This window comes from Struthio camelus, chromosome 7, assembly GCF_040807025.1.
Source record: "Struthio camelus isolate bStrCam1 chromosome 7, bStrCam1.hap1, whole genome shotgun sequence".
Lineage (NCBI taxonomy): Eukaryota > Metazoa > Chordata > Aves > Struthioniformes > Struthionidae > Struthio > Struthio camelus.
Window position 1 is genome coordinate 9,533,686 of NC_090948.1, and position 20,810 is coordinate 9,554,495.

The following is a 20,810-nucleotide window of genomic DNA, read 5'->3' on the forward strand; positions in this document are numbered from 1 at the left end:
TTAAGGGGAAAAAAATCTAAGTATTTTTCCACATATCTCTTTTTATGTCTTGCAATCGAGTTAGCTTGAATAATCAAAGCATATTAATCAGTTACTATACTACAGGCTTTCACTGATGGAAACTACCTACTTAAAGGTAAATAAAAATACTTATTTTTTCAATTTTTTTTAACATACTTCATTTAAAATACATTATAAAAAAACATTTATCCTTACTAAAACTGCCTTAGAACATTGATTGCAATTTGAAGTGCCACTCTGCATTGTGCTTTGTGGTATGCAACAGCACAATTCACAAAGGCAGCTGTGAGACTGGCATACCTAAAAACACCCAAAAACAAAACAAACAAAAAACTCGCTACACACTCACAATCAACCTCCAATAATGCACAAACAACATTAGTTGTTTTTAAGCTAGGAAAAAAAGAAAACAGTCTTAGTGAGGAAGAAAGCATGCATGTCCCAAGAGGAGAAACTACTTATTCTCTCTCTCACTCTCCCTCATTCTCTCTAGCTGATTGTTACAGCTCTCACTTTGAAAAAAATGTGTGTTATAAGGTCTACTTGATTTCCTAAAGCCTCTGCCCCCAAGGCATGGTTTGCACTGGCATGAGAGGGAGGGACGGAGGGAGGAATAACATACAGCCCTGCAGCTACGACTTTCTAATCAATAGGATTCTTGACAGGAATATAAATCTAACTTTCATACTGAACAGCTAGAGTTTGAAATTTTCATGGAAATCCTTATTGTAGAAATCACAGGGTTATAGATTTGCTGCTGAGAGTGCACAACAGCCTATCCAATGAGTGGCAAAAACAATTTTTATTAAGAGCTATGGAGAAGAGTATTCACACTTTGTTTGAATCAAGCTCCAGATGATTTATGCAGAACGTAATAAAGTAAAACATTTTAAGTAAAGCATTTAGCCAATTTACAATAATGCTTATTGTCTAGATAACAGCTATGTATGAACTTGGACAATACATTATGACATGTTCAAAACAGGTTTTGAATGAAAGGATAATTTTTACAGAGAAAATAGTTTAGTATTTTTTAAATATAATAAGAATTTCAGCAAATTAACATTCGAAGTTTATAAATTAGATGGAAATAGCGCCTGGATTCAGTGACTCAGGAGTGACCTATTTTTGATATTCTTCATGTCCTCATATTCCAAGGGAAGTATTCCAAGTGCAACATTTGACTGAAATGGATCACTCTCCCAAACTAAGCATCAGAGTACAATGACAAGTCCAAAGTATGATGTTTGATGGTATGTACTAAAATTCTAAATGGCTTCTCTGCAAAACTCTCCTGTGATTATCCGCTTTCCTCAGGAAATCCAGTAGCCTTAACAAACTGAGTCTCTAGTACTGAAATTTAGTCTAGATAGTGTCCCAATACATTCAGAGTGTCTATAACTAGATAACTAGAACTGGTCTCTTTCTAGATGTTTTGTCATAAACTATATAGTGTATGTGTATACATAATTGTTAAATTATTTATGTAAGAACAGTGGCTTCCAAACTAAGACCATGCAGAGTTAGGAAAGGACTCACAGCAGAAAGTCAATTTGCATGCAAATATTTGTGTCTATGAACTCAACAGATGTGAAGCTCATAATGTGAAATGTGGTTATGGTCAAAAACAATTTGAAAACTGCTACTCTACGTAGTTTATTTCATCCAAAACAAAACATTTGGCATATCAAATGTTTTAATATCACAGCCTGCCTTGGAAAAGCATTTGGTCTACGTAAAAATCTAGAAAGAGGAACGTATTACATGAGACAAAATCACAGACTTTCAATCTGAAGCTTCAATTTTAATTTTATTCTGGAAAAGTCAAAATTAAAATTGCCATTTTCCCATCTTGTGGAAGTATCTCTTGACCAACACAGGAAAATCCACCACCAGTACCACCTTTTCTCCTCTTGTTTACTCAATGCGATAAAACACTTCTTTATGGCAGACATAAACACAGGACAGCAAACTGATGTGACTGAGGAGTGTAACTGGGTGTACGCAACAAAAATTTCAAATTAGACCAGAGAAAACAAGACACAGATACAAGAATAAGTCAGACACAAGAGGAAGAGAATGCAATAGCAAAACAAGCATGGTAAATATAGACAAGAGAAGAAGTCCTACAGTGTGTCTAAGGGCTGAATGGTAATTGATAGAGGACTGGAATTATCAGCAAAGAATCTGCTTCCTGTTGTTTAATTCTTATGATGTAAAGGGAGTAAACTTTATAAACAGGCAAAATCAAATCAGCATATACCCTTACCATCCACTGGTAATCATCCACCCATTAACGTCTAGAACTGGTTAAGTGTTTGGGCACTACAAGAGCAAAAGTAACTGTGATTACCAGTGAAAACTTAATTTGGAACTTAAAGATAATCTCACTCTTCGGCTTTTGTCATGATAAAAAGTCAACATTTACTGCCAGTCTTTGCTTCCTGTCTCATCCTGAGAGTCAGCAATTGGCTAGACAAAAGGACCCAGAGATCCTATTGAAACAGCATACCTGTGGGCATAGTTTTTGCATGTGAATATGAAAAATAACATATACCTAGACACTGCACCAGATATTTTTGTTGCTTGTCTCTACTTATCAAGCAAGGCCTTAAGGGTAGGATTCAAGCCAGTTCATTAAGCACATCAATGTTTTCCTATTAATGATGAATCTGCATATACAGTCAGTCAAAGAATATGCCTTGTATCAGGCTAATTAGCCTTTTGGCCTCTTCCTGCTAGCGAGGGGTAAGTTATATTTATGCCTTTTCTCCAGTTGAAATCAATCGATATTGCTAAGATAATTTTGGGTCTGGTTACTATTTAAAATAACTATAATCCTGAAAGGAAGAAGGTTCCTATCAGAGGACGCAGTGTACAGGAGGGTATGAACGAAAAGGGGTATCTTTAAATACAAGACTATTCATAGTTGAATTTTAGACTGTTAATTCTCCTACTAGAAAAAGCACTTCTCTTCCACTGTTTCCTTGTTTTTCATCTTCCTGTTTGTTATGCTCCATCTCAGCTTAAGTTACAAGCTCCTCCACTGATAAAGACTTTTGCTTCTATTTGAAAAGGCAATTCTAGCTGTGGTCCCTGAAGCTTCTACTGCTGAGATAATATTTAATAACCAATAATGCTGAAGATGCTTTTCTCCAGGAAAAAGACTGCTATATTTTCATAGGTGGACTCTCTTTTTAAAGAAAGATCCATTTTTATCTCCTGAAATATATCGGTCTTCAGCTATCAAGATTATATCTCAGCACTCTATGAATTGTGTAAGGACCGGCTGCCAACGAAACAAGCCAAACCCAGTAGTGTCTTTAAGCAAAGAATGAAAGATTTTGATTCTTTTGAAAGACTTCTAGCCATAGACTTGATTGTGAAAATCATGCAGGAACTGACAGAAGAAAGCAAATGAACAAATGGAATACCATAACCGGCGCAACATAAGCATTAGCCTTTCTAGCAGGTTTCCCAGTATTTTGTATTTACAGTGTTAGATATGCAGAAAAAATAAGCTGTGTCGTGAACTTGGAATATTAGTAAGTTGTAAGATGTCAATCAGATGTCAAAAGATTTAGACATCAGCAGCATATACATCTACAGCTGAGCTCACCATCCCAGGCCTCCTTTATAAAGCAGACATGTGAACCTGCAGGTACAACACATCTGAACTACTGTATGCCTCTGCTGGAGGATGAGATGAATCAAGCCCTGGAAGGATTGACTATATAAACTGGGAATGGGAAAGTAATTCAGATAACCAGTTACTTTTTGAACTTCTGAATTTGGTTGGATGAATCCCACTCTTGGGATTTCATAACAATAGATAACACTTTTTTAACAACAACAGATACAGTGTGGATATCAAATAGAAGAAAAAATGAATCAGTAGATAAAATTATTGTATTTTTTCTTTGCATATATTTCATGTTCTTAAAGGGTAGATGATACCTTTTGAGAAAAGACATTTTTTATTATCTATTATTTATAGAGCTCAACGCCTAGAGCAAGGGTTATCTAAGACAAATAAAAACACTGTCCTAAGGAGACATAACATGCTATTATTTTCTGCTATTTTGTCCTGCCAGAAGAAAATCATACAATTCATCATATAATAAAGGAGTAGAAGACAATAAGAGAGGGAAAGAAGAGAAAGAAAAAAGAAGGAAAGAACCTTTCTGGAAAAGAACAAAAGCTTAATTTCACATTGGCCTTCTGCATCTATTTTCCTTCAAAAAAAAATGCAGAAGATGATCAATGGCATAAATTTCTATATTTTATAAAGTTAAAAATAGGAATACAAGGAATCATAACTGAATCTCTCCTGATTAGAATTATGGAATCATTTGTTTTTAGCATTCACTCTTTAAATTTCTACAGCCTGTAATTTTTGCAAACTATAATCTATCTAGTCTCCCCTTTAGGAATTTCTCCTTTTTGAAGAATGGAGAATTTGAATCTAGCAAAAAAAATAGTTAGTATAATTTATAGTTTATTTCAGCATGCCTCACAGCCCAGTTAAAGTATCACCACTTTTAATATTAAAGGCCTGGTCAAGAATACACTACTCTAGTGTAAAACAAGATTCACTAACTGTACTTTCTGAGACTACAGGCCTATACACTCCTCAGTTCAATATTTAATTACGTGGACAAATGTCTCAAACACCGTCCACCTTAACATGTTTCCAAAGCTCTAAAAATCTAAGTGTTGTAGTCTCTGACCTAACGTATGTGACATATATACCCACTAATTCCCAACTTTGCAGATATTTTTGAACTTGCAATCCTAAAAAGCAGATAAAGACCACCACAGGTAATTCTCCAGCTACTTCCTTTTACAGGATATTTCTGAAAGTTGTAGTCATTATGAAATGACATTAATATTTAAAATGTGATTCTTTAAGATAAGACTAAATAATATTGAACTTTCCTAAGAAATGTAGGAGACACCAGATTCAGCAGTGAAACATCACACAGGTCAGCCATAAAATTAAAAAAAAAAAAAGGGGGGGGGGGGGGCAGAGAAAAGGATTATCCACTAGGCATAAATTAAAATAATGTAAGGGTACATTTAATTGTACTCACAGTTGACATTGGTCTCCTTTGATTCCTTTAGTTGTACAGAAACATTTTCCTGTTTGCATGTGACAAATATTTGCATGACCACTGCACGTGCAAGCTGTAAAATCAAAAGGGAAAGACAAGATTTACTCATCCATATTATAGCTTATAACTAAGGGAATTTTCATAGATATTATTCCTATAACCTAAATGCAATACATACACCTGTGTTTAAAAAAATATTAATATTCCAATTAAAAGCCTTTTTGAAGCAATTTCTCTAACACATTTATTTTATATTCTGTAGAATTAACAAACCAGTGGTCTGAATGATTCATTAGGGAGATTTCCTCTAAAGATTATTGACACCTTAAATAATGGTAGTTTGAGAATATCCATTACATTTTAAAGCAACTTTGTATCTGAAAGAGATATGCAAAATTATTAACAATATCCCTTTCCTATATAAGGTGATATCCCGACCAGTAGAAAAAATGGCAAAATTTCATTGGTTTCAAATGTCTAATAAAAGAAAGTCAAACAAACATTGCAGACATTTAGTAAAATATCTAATGTAATTGGAACTGTTACTTTTGACAAAAGAAAACAAAAAGAAAGCCTTGAAGCCATTTGAATGAAGGCTCCGTTAATACTCTGCTCATAGTCCACAAGAAGAATATTGTAGAAGCAAAAAACAGGAATCTTGAAAAGCTCCTGAAATTTGAACTGCAGGGGAATCATGGAAACATCATTATCATCATCCTGCTCCACTGTCTTCCTTTTTAGGCTCAGTGGCATGCTAAACTAAATCCCTCCATAGTGGTCTGTTCACTGCCAATGCCTGACTGAGTCTCATTTCAAGTCAATCTTTCAGGTCCCAAATTCATGACCCTTCTTTTTGCTTTTCCCTCCCATGTTTATGTGAATAGCTATCTTTTGTCAGCAGTCTTCCCTCTGTAACCAAGTATACAAAAATCAATGGTCAATAAGCTCCCACATCACATCAGAATAATTACCTGCTAATATTCACACCATGCTTAAAGTCCTTCTTTAATACTAAGCAGCTCTGAACATGCCTCAAGGATCATGGTATACTTTCATTGAAGTTTTAATTAGAACTAAGGTAATACTAAGTGGTAACCTATACATAATAAAAGTTTATTTTCCATTTTTTAATCCTAATATTAAAATACTGCTTTTAATTTCTAACAGAATGATTGAGTTTTAGTGTCCCTATTCTACAGATAAGGAATAATACATAAAGAACATTTCTGTGGCAGTGTCCCATACCATACACACTACACTGTCTTTGCTCCAGCCTAAGACAAATAAGAAAAAAAAGTCATTTATTAGCCAGACTAGAATCACAACTATACATTAGATATTATTGATAAAATACTTCAATGCTAAGAATTCTCTGTTTTATTTTAAAAGAGCTTGATCATTAGCCCGATGTAGCTGAAGGAGGGATACTTACTAGATGTTTAGTAGACATTCAAACTACCTAGGACTTCCCTTTTGAGAACTATTCCGGAGCTGCTTTTCCTCCCCGGTCATAGCTGTGACCACCAGGGAAAATGGAGTCAAATGATTATAGGAAGAACTCAGTGCCCTGGGTGAAGTCTTGATATTCACAGTCACTACTATTCACAGTGGAAATGCATGACATATGAGGTAAGCCAGCCCAGTACAATACACCCAAAAAAATTACATGAATTTTGTTGATCCTCATGGAGGAAACAAAACACTTTTTACTGTCTTCCTATCAGATGTAGAAGAAGGTCTGAACCTGCCCCCACTGTCTCAACAGCTACTTGTAGAACAAGTACAAGGTCCAAGATGTACATAGGTACTGAAGGAAGAATTTGATAGCATGAGAGGAGCCTCAAGAAGAAAATATCATTTCCTGAATATTAGTGAGCAACTGTGCTAACCGTACAGATGGACAGCTGGGTCCCTTTGTGCCTATACTGAGCCACAGCATGTGCCAGTTTCCTTAGCTAGTAAAATAAATCAATCAGGAGTAAATATTGCCTTTCTCCCATTAAGAAGTCAGTACCAACACTATTATGAGAAATAATTCTGGTACTTGGGTACTCCAAGGTAATAAACTTCTGCAGTACCAAGAAGAGGTGCAACTCTTGAGTTAACTACATTTGAGTTCAACATAACTCGAGCATTCAAAGAAAAACAACTAACCAAAACCTAGCTTTGGGAATTGGTGAAAAGGAGAGTCTTTATTCCCTAGGGCACGGCACAGATGCTGGAGCTTAATGAGCCAAAGGAATCAAGGACCTCGGAAATAGATATAAAATAAAATCAGTAAAAACTGAACTAAAGCAAATAAACCTAAAAGCAGAAGAGAAAGAAAGGTAAGGGAAAAAGTTATCTGTTGAACTAAAATCCATTGTCAAGGTTCTCCCCTATCACCGGACAGTTGGGAAGAAATTATAATATATAATGTGTTCCATCATATGAATCCTGCACCATTTGTGAATCAAAGTATAAATACGAATATGAGCAATAACTCAGAGAGAAATGACACATACCAGAAATTTCTAAACAGTACATAGTGATGTGTGAAGTTTCTCTCTCTCAAAACACACCTTGTAGTAACATTTCTGAAAAACACCTACAGTTTCCACAAAGGGCTAAATTTTATAATTTTGCTATGATCTTGACACTCCATAGTAAATGTTCATTGAAGTGCTACTCCTCTACAATCAGTTATGTTTCCCTAATCCATTCATGTTTTCCACTCTACACTAATGGAATGACTATTTGAGCACTCTTACCTGGAAAAGCTTATATAGATACTATGAGGCATTAAAAAAATACCTAAAGATACCATCTGTATGATCTTCTCGGAAAAAATAGGTTAAAATAAAGTTTATGGTGAATACACATAGTAATAGAAGACTGTTTGGAAGAGCAAAACCATTTTCTTTGGCAGCTCAGACATGACTTAGACATGCAGTGCAGACAGTCACTGATGAAGCCAACTTTTCAGTGCCCTTTATCCTTAGGGACACCTAAATCAAATCAGTACCTACATTTTGCACTGAAGTGCACGATATGCTCACTCATGCAGGACTCCACAGTCACACTCCTCTTCAGTCACACAGGTACCTCCTTCCATATAAATTGCATCATGATTTAGTCACAACACTCTGCACCTATCTCTAGGGTTTCAATTTTTATCCTGAAGAATCATGAAATAAAAAAAAACAGCTGATGGAGCTTATTTTCCCCACAGAGTCATATCTAAAGGTTGATCTGTGTGTATTCATTAACGCACACCAGTAAGGGTGTGCATTCACCCCTTATACGTGTGTTCATATCTCACACTCCCACCAAGAACACTACCAGGGCTGTTCTACCCCACCTACATTTTCATAAAATTACATGAAACTTATTTCCCTCAGACTTATATGGTCAGTATGGTGGGAGAGGTGAAGAAAGGAGAGAATATTCTGAATCTTGTTTCCTTATAAATGAAAACGCTAGTTCTGACTAGCTCAGCAGCTAATTGTTTTCTATTACAAGATGAACAGCAATTTTTACTGTCATTGATCAAACTCCTAGCAATTTAACTGTTTCCTGGATAATACCTCAAAAAAGGATAACTTGAGCTAATCTACTTTACTTATTTAAAAATTCTCCTTCTGGACAAATTTCATTTAACAGTGCTTGCAGTCTCAGACTTGCAAGCTTATTTCTGTTGATGATGGACAACAGATTCCTACCAAACTTTGGACAAGTGTGTGGGGAGTAACTCAAGCAAAACACGCATAAGTAATCCCTGCTATGAGGGCATGATATCACACAAATGCAATGGTAGAAGCAGCATGATATTAGAGGGCATTTAGTGGAAAAAATTTGAGGATAATGATATCTTTGTGCACCTGTGTAGGTTTTTTCCACTGATCTGCTTCAGAAAAGCATGAAAGAAATTATGAGCTTTGTATATGAACTATATCTACTAATCAATAAACTGCAACATAAAGCTACATTTGATTTCAAGGTAAAGTAATTAAGTGCAACAGAGAGAATCTAGAGAATCTCAAATGATAGCACTGGTGGTAATAATCATACTGAGTCATTAAAGAAAACCTTGCTCACGACTCTTAAGTCTTTATACTGAAAATGTCTACGCAAGATAATTACTTACCAGAAATTCTATGTTCCTGTTATCTTTTATCAGGAAATAGTGCTTGAGTTTCAGCTTTCAACCACTAAAACTACTATTTCAAAGATTCTTGGTTATTTATTGTATAGAAGCCAATTGTATTGGTTGTTTGAGACAAAAAACTTATAGATACATAAAGACACCTTCTTTTTAAAGATATAAAAGCTAAAAACAGTCCAGTCAGCAAAGCCAATTTATTCAACTCTGTACTGCATTGTTTGTGATTGCTAAACAACATAACTGTGGAGCTCAAAATCAACAGACTAAAACCAGTATGCCAGAACTCTCATTTCAATAATTTCTTGGGTCTCTGGGCTTCAGTAATGGAAATAGTGCTGGGATCCAGGTCAGGGTGTTGACATCCATCAAAATAGATAACATAATCAGACATCTAATGCTTATTTGTAACTTGAGCATCACTTGGAACATGAGATTTACATTCTTCCTCTGTTACCACAATATTTCCACACTCCTGTTTCCATATTTCTTTTTTTTTCTTTTCTACTGCTTGTTTTTTGCCCTTGGTTTAACTACTGTCAGGGAATACTTGTTTCTCTTCTGATGGTACTGTAACTCAACAGTTAAAATCAAAGCTAAAGCAGTATCTTTCACAGCCTAATGCTATTAGAAATATGCCAAATCTTAGAATGTCTTTTAAAACCACATTTTAAAATGTCTATTATTCTCAGCTGGTAAAAATCAGCATAAGGAATACAATTTGCATTTTCCATTTTTTGGTGGTCCCAGCCCACTTCCACCCCCATGCGTTTGTTTTCAGGGAACAAGTCTTTCATTGCAGTGGCAGCAGCAGCAGCTAAAGCCTGTATTAATTATCCTTTTTCTCCTTCCCAGAAAGGACAGTTATCATCTTTAATATTAGTCTCAAGAAATATTTAACAGCAATGTACTGTGTAAGAACATCCTAAAGCTAAAGGAAAGGAAATAAGAGGTGCTGTTAAAATGAAAGCTTACTTAATGCTTTACGTCTTAGATGCTTCTCTCTTTTTCTTGTATCTTTAAAAAAAAAAAAAAGGTTTAAGCGCTTTCATGGAACTGTATGCTAGCAAGCAGAGATTTCTGACTGAAAATCCCAGGCTTATACTACTTAAGGCTGGATGGTGGGAGGATCACATTATCTCCTTTGATTTTCTGAGCCTGTTTGTCCCATCTTAATTAACATACCTGTTATTTTGCATTTGTATACTGCATTTTCTAAGATTCTGAATAAAGTTGGCTAAGCCATCCCATTGAGATTCTCGGCCAGTAAGGAATTTCCACTTCTGCCACACTTAATGATTTCACCATGTTTCCACATCTTTGAACTGATTTGCTCTTCTCTCATTTAGTTCCCTTATGCTTCAGTACGGATTTTTGATAACCGCAAGGCATTAGTGGTTTGATTAGGCACAGTGTGTATCTTTTGCCTTGCCATATCTCTCAATTGATGTTAGGGTGACAGCAATGCATTCTCTGTCATGATTATGCTTTAAATAATATGTCTAATTCTTAATATGAATTATTCGATTTAGGAGAGCAGATGAGACACTGACAGTGGGCTTAACATTAGGAGGATGACACACACCTACATACACAGATCTGCTGAGCGAAGAGAATTTAAAGAAAAAAAAACAATCTTTATGCTTTTGGATAGGTAACAAGGAGGAGGAAGAAAACTCTCTGCAGCCTTTTACAGAGCAAATATCCTTATCTTAGAAACTATTGAGTCCAAGTGAAGTGTTCTGATGATGGTCACAAAGGCCTTTGTTTCCCAACCCAGATGGGCAGAAAGGGATTTTTCCACGTATCAGTGGCGGTCTAAGTCCGGTCTCACTGAAGCTAATGGGAAAACATATATTGCTTTCACTGGGAGGCACACACTGAAGCATTTGAGGAACTTGTACTACATCTCTAAAACACATTTAGGAGAGTAGCTATGGAAATATAACATCACTTACTTATAATCGCAGCAGGGGAAAGTCTTCTAAACTTGAAATTTTTCTTTATTAAAAACATACTCATTAAAAAAAATCTAGAGGCAAGTTTCTCTTGCCAATACCATTATATTTCTTGATGAGTAACTATGTACAAGTTATATAGTTACTTGTACCATAGCATAAGACTGTTACAGAAGAGAAGTGACTATCTAAAAGGGTGCAAGAGATTCAGACTCGACTGTTTTAAGTACATATTCCAGCATATCACACTCAAATACTTTCAGGAGGTTGCAATGATACTAATCCTCTCTCAGTCTGCCCTGACACTCATCAAGGCAGAGACTAACTTGAAATCTTGCTTTAACTTTATAACAATGTAACGTACAGTCACATTCTAGAAACGTTATTAAATTCTGCTCACATTTTCTACTACCTCCTAATTTAGCTGTAGTCATATTCAATACTCAAAATTCACACATGAACCTCTGCACACCAACTGATTAAAATGAAGCGTACAGAATTTTCTTCTCATTTAAAAAAAGGAATCTACATCCCACAACGGTGCCAATTTTTAACAGTACGTTAATTCACTGCAGTGTATATAACCATACACTAGGATATGAGCGGGACTGATAGTACGTCATGCCTCCTTTCTCTCCATGGGTTAAGGAGTACATCTGTCATCCTCTGTTTCATAATTGACACAGTTTTTAAATTATAAGGCTAAGTTTAAGACTCAAAATAAACGCAAGCTTTGTCTGCTGGATTTTAGAATCTTCTATTAGGCAAGAGTTAGTATTAGCCTTATACCTTCCAAAAGAAATTTGCAGCCCATGAAACAGAAAAATTTGGTACCTATGCTTGTATTTCTCTTAAAGAGACAAGAAAAGATGGGAATTAGAACAGTCACAATTTTATAGGCGATAAACTCTGATACGGAAGAGAAACAAAAATATATTTTGATTTGAAAGATATTGTACAGTTTTGATGGAGATTTTACTTCAGGTTGCAAATTCCTACCCAAATATGTGTACATTCTTTAAATCAAAATCCAAAATTAACATTTGTATATTTAAAAAAAATTATGTCAGCTATGAAAAATCTTTTTGCAACAAAGACTGGAATCTGTAGATGCAGTATTTTGGAGCCACTCAGTCATTCACCCATATCATATAAAGGGAAAAGAAAAACACAAGTCTTAAGCAGGCAAAATTGTATAAATTGCCTCCAGGCTGTGTTTCAATGAGTTCTAATCACCTTATAATCTAAGTATAGGCATACCTTAGAAACTCAAACCTCTGTAGATATGCTGGAAAAGATCTCCCAGGTTGACTGGCAAGATTTAAAGTTAATATCTTCTCATCAATACTGCTCTTGTCAAGCATTTTAGCATAGATCTTTAGTTGGCTTTTGTAACAAATCCCCCAGTCATCCTCCTCTTACCGTGCTTTGGTTTGTATCATACAGTGGTTTTGGAGTCCACAAACTTGACTCCATTAGAACAAAACCAAATCAGAAGACGCATTTCACCTCGTGGACTCCAGCCACTTACGGGTGTTCAGTCTATGGTATCCTACTCGAGCTAGTCCCAAGTCAAATCCCTAAAACGTTTAGTGTGGCTGTTAGATGCTTTTACTAAATTGTGTATGCCACAAATCTACTCTTATTGTACTGTTGCATGCAGATACATACTTTGTGTTGCTTGTTTGGATAGAAACAATGCAGTCAGCCTAATTTCACAATTCTTTCTACATTACTGTTAGGGTCTAGCAGATTTTTATTGACTCCATCATTAAAAAACTTGGTGTACTATTTCTCTAGCTGAAAACATAAGAAATTGTCTTTAAAATAAGCATGCATCAAATGATATGGATATTTTTATGATTTAAGCTCTGACAGTAAAAGAACTGCACTCCTGTCAAACTTAGACTTATATCATGCATATGCATTTTTGTTTAAACAGTTATTTTAAATACTTAGCAACTATGCAAACATTTTATCAATCATTAAACATTTAAAAAATGCAAAAAAGTATAGTTAATAATAACAAATCTGCTTCAAATAGATAATTTTTGGCCTCTTTTTGTCATTTTATTTTTACATGTTAACTGAAATCACAACATTAGAGCTTTAAAAAACAAAGAAAAACACAATACCTCCTCTCCTCCCCCTCCACCCTCCCCACACACCCTGGCAACTTCTTCTCTATTTCAAGCAAATAGCAGTTCACACTATTGTTTTGTACAACATGCAGATCGTAATTGGAACAGAAAGATTATATGAAAACAATATAATCCAGTAAAGTAAATCCATGCTGCAAAATTACAGCCCTATATAATTTATTAAATAATAAATCCAGAGCATGATTGTTTCTGAGCTGCTGGCTCAGCAAATAAAATGATCTTGCTGATGCTGACAACAAAAGTACACCCATCACCATTTTCATGAAGTATGCATTTTAGACAACTGAATCTAAGAACATTTATTGCTCAGCCCCCATCTCCACTACATAGCTGCAAGAAGGAATTTTCTTTCAAATGGAGCTCACTACAAATTAACTTAATATGTTTGTTTACTTTGGAGATTATTAAAGCAGCAGTTATACATGGATAATTTCTTTTAGTCACCCTGCAGATTTTTTTTGTTAAAGAAAGGGTATGACATTGCTATTAAATATTGAGCTGTACTACTTTGTTAATTATGATCATATGTAAAGCATAAGTTGTATAAATAAAAGAAGATAGGCTTTGTCATTCAGCTAGGCTAAGTAACAAAAAGCAATTATAAGCACATATTGGATATAACACTGTAAGGCTCAATATCACTGTAACCGTTCACTTAAGCAGTCCATTAACTAGCCTATTCATACAAGAATTGACCTCCTGAGCGAGATTTTTGCATTACTGATATTACGCAAGAGTCTAGTCATTCATTTTCCTAGAAATGTATATCAGCTGGAAGCCTTGACACTTTTTTACCGTTCAACTATTTTTATAAGAAATACATTAATTCAACTTTTGAGATAGAGCTGTGAAAGCAAACAGATGTGCCCACAACACTTCTGCAATATTGCTTAATTGAGTAGCATTAAAATACAGCTAAAGAACTTCCGCAAAGCAGTAAGCAATAATAATGAGTGTTCAAAAAAAGATGATATGAGCAAAGATTCCTCTAGTAAGCACTCCGGAAGGTACATGCAGGGCTATCACTTCATAGTGACATGATTAATCTTCACAATAAACTGGTCTCATTTGATCGAACATTTGATACATTCAGAGATTCATCTCTTTCCGCTATATACTAAAACGTATTACAATTACAAAATCAAAATCTCATTATAGAGACATATAAAAGATATTTTTGCACTTTATTTCTCTGTGTATTCCAGAATGGGAGAGGTACTACCAAAAAGGTGCAGTACATTTGCTATAGTAAGTACTATGCTAAATATCAGCTTTTTTTCCTTTGGTCTCACACCAATGTTTATGTTTTTAAAATTACATTAAGACCAGTTAACAGATAAAAAACATGTCTATTTCTATAGACACGGTACTAAGCCCTGTGAGGCCTCATACTTGACAGGAAAGAAAAGGGAGAAGGCATGGATACAGCTTTTGCATTTACATATAGGATACGAAATTTAGGATATGCAGGATCTCTGCAACATCAAAATCCTATATACAATAGATATATGTCATTTAAAGCAAGATCAGCTATCTCAAAAATTCAAAAATATTGGATTGTCATTTTCCCAAATCAATACTGGATATAAATTTGTGCTGGATACACGTGCTTGCATGTATGTCCATTCACCCAGATATCCATTTCTATAAAATCAGCCACTGTTCACAGCACGGCAATTTTGTTTAACATGCATCAAATCTGTTATGTCAGACTGCGGGGTAGCCTACCCTCTGGCCTTCCTTAGATGTTTAGAGAATAACATGTTTATAGGAATGCTTGTGTCCTAAGCCAATTCCCCCCTCCAGAAAGAGCAATTCACCCAAGCCTGAATGTCATTTTAACTTTTTTCCAGTATTTAAATTCACTGCAACACACAATTTTACCATCTCACCTGAACACGACCTAAACCTACTGAGGTCATTTGAATATCCAAATAGTTAGGTAATAAGTTTTTTCTGAAAATCAATGCTAAGTCACAGCTAAAAACGGACAAATAATCTGGAAATCACAAGTGAAGTTTCTTTAGATTTCGGACTCTGAAGTTATATACGTTCTGGAAGTAGGAAATTTATTCTTAAAAACTGAACAAACAAACCTAGCTATTAATATAACCTAACCTGGTAAATATTTTATCTGGAAACAAGCAGCATGCTAGTTTTCTGTTACAAGAATTAAAATCTACTTTGGTTATAGCAAGATAATCCTATTGCAAACTTTTCCATTTAAAGAGTTGCATTTATTCTCAATCTGCTTTTATACTTGGGCAACATAGTCCTGGCAATGTTTATATTTCATTATTTCTTCTTTTTAAAGTGTGCATTCTGAGTCAACTATTTTTTTTGTAATAATTATAGCGCAAGTAGTCATACTAAATCTGTCTTTAATCATCAGCAACTAATATTATAAATACAGCTTTGAAAACCATCACTTTGTTTATACAGGAGATAATGAAAACGCAACACAGAAGATTAACACGGAAAAACTAATTTTTTTTCTTGGTCTGAATCAAACAGAATCTTAAGCAATTGAAAGTCTTGCTGTGCAAGACTCTCTCATGGCAATACTAAATTAATATATTCTTGACATTATAGCACAGGATTTTCATGGTTTGTTCTTGGTATAGTTCAGGCCTAATCTGCACAAACAATATTTTCTACTAAACATTACACTAAAACGTGCCAAGTCAAAAAATCTCAGTGAGAACTCATGAAGTACAATATCATCAACGTTATTTTCTCCATGTTAATCTGTGTGAAGAACTGGAACTTTTACAGCTTCTATGAATATATCAACTGAAAAACTCCAGGTGAAATCACTATTCAAAGTACTTTATTTTGAGATAAATATAACACCTCCTACATATCAGTTTTGCTTTTCATTCTTGCCATTTGTTCTTCTCACTTGTAAATAAAATATAAGCTGTTATTAAAAAATAAATAACCTTTAAATTCCATTTTGCACTATGCTGAGCAGGGAGTTTTGTGAGTTCAGGTCAAAAACTAAACTCTAAATCTAACACGTAGCACACTTCATCTTCAAGCACGCAAGCATTTAGAGAGACATTTCTTATATATGCTTATCACATTTAAAATATTATTCCTTAAATTACTTCTAGTTTCTTCATTTGTGAAGAAGCATTTCACATGAAGATGCAAGATACAATTACAATTGCCTGAAAGAGACGTAATTGCAGGAGACAGTGCCTGTAGGGCGAAATACAATTGTAAAGACTGAAAGATTGAAATTTTGTTTTGAGGAAAAAAAAAAAAATTTACAACTCGGGGTGCCTTCACTGTTGTATGCCCAACATGAGACGTGTTTAAGGAGACTGTTTTTCACACACCAGAGACTTAGCACTTTTTTCACAACTGAGTCTTTTTAGTTTCCCAAAAACGAAAGTATACTATCAACTGGTCATTTTGAAAATTTTAGCCAAAAATCTCCTTTCATCAAGACTGCTAATTTTCCCCCTTTCTCTAATTATGAATCTTCCTAAATTATAACAGGAAAAAAAAAAACCCAAAGATTATTATAAGGCAGTATAAAAGCAAAACAATTTAAACTACTCAGTAACTATTCCCAGTGGCTTTTAATGTCAAAAAAGAATTCCAATCTAGGAGAAAAACAACTAAAATCAGCAACTGGTGATTGCAACCATTTGTAAGTATTTGGTCATTCAGGATAAAAGCCCAAAGAAGAGAAATGTCTTATATAATTCATCAGACAAAATGGCATAAAATGTGAAAAAGTCAGCAAATCATTTCCCTGTGTTAGCCATTAGGGGGTACAAAATACTACTGATTTTTAATGCATTCATCTGTGAGTGAAGTTTTTTTCCCTTAAATAACTAATGCGGTCTGACATTGTAAATGTATTGCATTTACCACTTAGAAAATGAAGGTGGAATCAACTGCAATCAAACAGAAATGCCATTACAAAAGACTTTTTTCAAGAATCTTCATTCTATCAGTTGCAAAACATTTTGCAGGATACCTCAAAAGCTACTTTCTTAAAGGCCTGCAGGGGGTTTCTGAGACACGTTATGGAGAGGGATGACCATTTTACTGCCAAAGTACTACCTCCTGAATCTTCTCTAGTGTTCTGGTAGCATATTTCATGCATAGGGATTCAAACAGGTATCTACTTTCCTGTTACGCTGGAAAGCTCTGGCATATCTCTCTGAACGCGTAATCTGAAGGGCAAATAGCCAATAATAAAAGAAGAAATTAAACTCTCTTATGCTGTAAAATTGCAGGAGATGATGGAAGCTATCATGCCACATGTTACATGTCAGACTAATCGGCTGCCAAGAGACACATTTGAGAGGCTTTCCTGAGGAAGGATTACAAGCATAGATGCTGGAGCTTATGACTGACTGCGGATGTCTCTGTATACAAAACTATGAGAATAATTCAGAAACTGTGAGTGCTTACAGTAATAGGAGAGAGAATAAGAGTTTCTCACGACCTAGGAATCTGTAAAACCGTAGATTAACAATTTCAAATTTCAATGTCTACTCTTTCTGCTTTTGCGAAAACAAAACTATGGGTATACTCAAATGTTCATCTGAAGATCAAGTAAAGTGGTTTAAGAAATTGTCATCTTCAGCTTATAGCTGCCAGCTCTTAATTGGAGGCTAGCCAAGAAACAGCAATTATGTGAGCAGTTGAAATTTCTTTCAATACAAAGTAAAGTATGTTTCCTTAAATCACCCACACTTATTTTATTATGAAATAAGTAAAAAGAGGTAGGACTTAAACAGTAAAAGCACATTTCTGGACAGCTGAAAGTTTTAAATCATGTTCTGACCATCTCCCCTGTGAACACCTTTTGTAAAGCAGTGACTTTGCAAATTTCATCAGGAAGGTTAACATACTGATACAGAGCTAAGACAACATGAAAAAATTACACTTTATAAATATTCCTTATCCCAGAAAATAAATTTATACTACATAGAAGTAAAAAACACAAAGATAAAAATGCCTAGTAACTCCTTTATCATTGCCAGAAACTAGGTTACACAATAACATGTAGGAGGGCTTGATCAACAACATCAACAAAAGCAATTCAAAGATTATCATTAATCCTTGAGAAAGGATCAGATGAGCACAAAAGATATAAAGGGATATAATATAAATCAAACTGCTGGATCTCTGCTGTGCCAATAGAAGTAATAAGTGATCATCAACTAAAGGACCCCTGAGTTCTCATTTCTCATGCTAAGATGCTGTATAAGCACAAAATGTCTGCTACTTGAACAGATTTAGATAGAACAAGCTGTTGATATTCTCTTTTTCAATATTTCACATATCTTTCATTGCATCATAGATCTAAAAAAAAGTTTAGATTTAATTTATTAAATATCCATTTAATAAATCCATTGATCATACATTTGCAAAATTTCAGAAATAGGTTTGTCTTATCCTAGAAAAAAACAAAGACTTGTTCTCATTCCACTGGGGTAAATCAGAAGGAAATTTGCTGTGCTATGGACAGTGAAGTAAAAATTTATGCAAAGCAACATACTACAAGAATTAGGCGTAAGCAACAGAACTATTACTAGTAGATGAAATTAGTTACAATATATATAGCTACAGAATTAAATTGTGTTTGCGCTGGGTAGAAAGAAAGATTTGTTACACAGGGAAATATCTCCTTTAATGGTGCCACAGAGAAACATCAATTAACTTATTTTACTCGAGCTTAAGACTCAAAAAAAAAATCTTAATGGTCAGGAACCACAAGACTGGGCTGAATTTAACTCTTACCTTTTGACTATGGTGGTAGTAAAACAAGTTATAGAATTCTGGAGGAAAATATCTTTGGACTGCAATTGTTTTTTTATGTAAAGATATTTGTCAGGATTTTATCTGTTCACTGTTAGCCATATTCTTCACTAAATTAAACACAGTTACACTCAGCTACATAAAGATTGAATTTGGCCCTCTGGATTGTATTTAAAAATCCAGAGAAGTAGATCCTGAAACAAAATACCGGAATCACAGTAAAAAGAAAATCTAAAGAAGAAAGTCTTCTGATTCACAATCATTTTTTTAAAAGATTCAAAAAATGAGATATCGTATAGCTGATAATGGAAAACATTGCACAACAGCAAGAGAACAAGCAGGGAATAAAGCATTTACTAGGGATCTCAAGTTATTGAACACCTATAGAAAATGCTGGAAGTTACTGAGTAAAATATTCACATAGCTAGTTTCTGTTTAGATACTCTAAGTTTGGACTGTTAAATGTAAGGGTTCTTAAAATTATAATAATTCAGAAAATTGAGATACCCCAAACCATTAGTTTTAGTAGGAGGAAATTTTAGTAATTATTAATATATTATTGTGAAAATATATTTCAGTATCTCTCCTAAGGACCAGATTAGTATTAAGTAGCCATATAGATACATTAAAGCATCCCACATCTTTTGCTAATGTAGTTGAAAGGATTTTCCACACACATATATGTTACACTGCTGTAACTATAATAAGTTAACTTCAAATTTTGATTTTTGGTGGTGTAAATAAGAGGAAATTCTGTCCTTGAATTTCTTTAGCAAACTCTTCTTTCAAGTAGTTATAAGTCACTGGAAAGGGGGAGCTATTTGTTTTACTACCAGCATACAGTCATTCTTTGCTAAATAATCAAGCATCTTATTGGGTCTTTACAAAAACTATACACAATGAAGCTTTAACTAGATCTGACTAGTTTCAGGCAAATTTCCAGCCTGGAGATTGGGTTCCACTTGATGTTAATCTTATCGAAACAAATACATCTTGAAGAACAGCAAATGTATGGAAATACTACACATCTGATTTTCTTTCTTTCTCCAGTCTTAAAAGACTAGGAATATCCTTATATTAATGAGTTTATTTCTACTTCCAGCACCACTTCAGAAAACAATTTAAAGTAGATTTTTAAATTAAATATATCCTTTATTTTAAGCATGTTAAAATACTTTTTAAATATATATTTGTGTGTATGTGTGTATATATATATATTTGCATAACTAAAGTTTAGAATAGTACAAAAATTACCGCTATATGTAACCTCTTCTATGCTATATGTATCAAATATCTTTACTGTTTCAATTTCAGACCTAACAACATTTCTGGTATCTATTTCTGAAAGACAGCTGAGGAGATAGAAGGAATGAAAGTATTGAATTTGTAACAGGATAAATTTTCTACAGAAGTATCAAGTAAGAAAGCTTGTTTATAATGAATTTAAACATAAAATTCGCTGCCACCACTACCCTCAGCTACGTTAAGCAAAACTGTGCTTAAGATCTTCAAATAATAGAAGTCAGCAAAGTAAAAGTTATCGTACCTATAAAAATGTACGACAATGTGTAAAATTAGATTAAGTTACGGTTGGATGATTGTGTTTTATTTGTATTTAATCCAAGAA

General features: G+C 34.3%; 1 protein-coding gene across 4 annotated transcripts in view; it reads right to left on the bottom strand.

The window, feature by feature from the left end:
• The window catches only part of ATRNL1 (attractin like 1), a 542,042-nt gene that overhangs the window by 351,593 nt on the left and 169,639 nt on the right, over positions 1-20,810 (bottom strand). For all 4 annotated transcript variants that reach the window (XM_068951630.1, XM_068951631.1, XM_068951632.1 and 1 more), the window contains exon 21: positions 5,115-5,208. In XM_068951630.1, the coding sequence (XP_068807731.1) occupies positions 5,115-5,208 (94 nt within the window). The remainder of the gene's footprint in view (positions 1-5,114; positions 5,209-20,810) is intronic.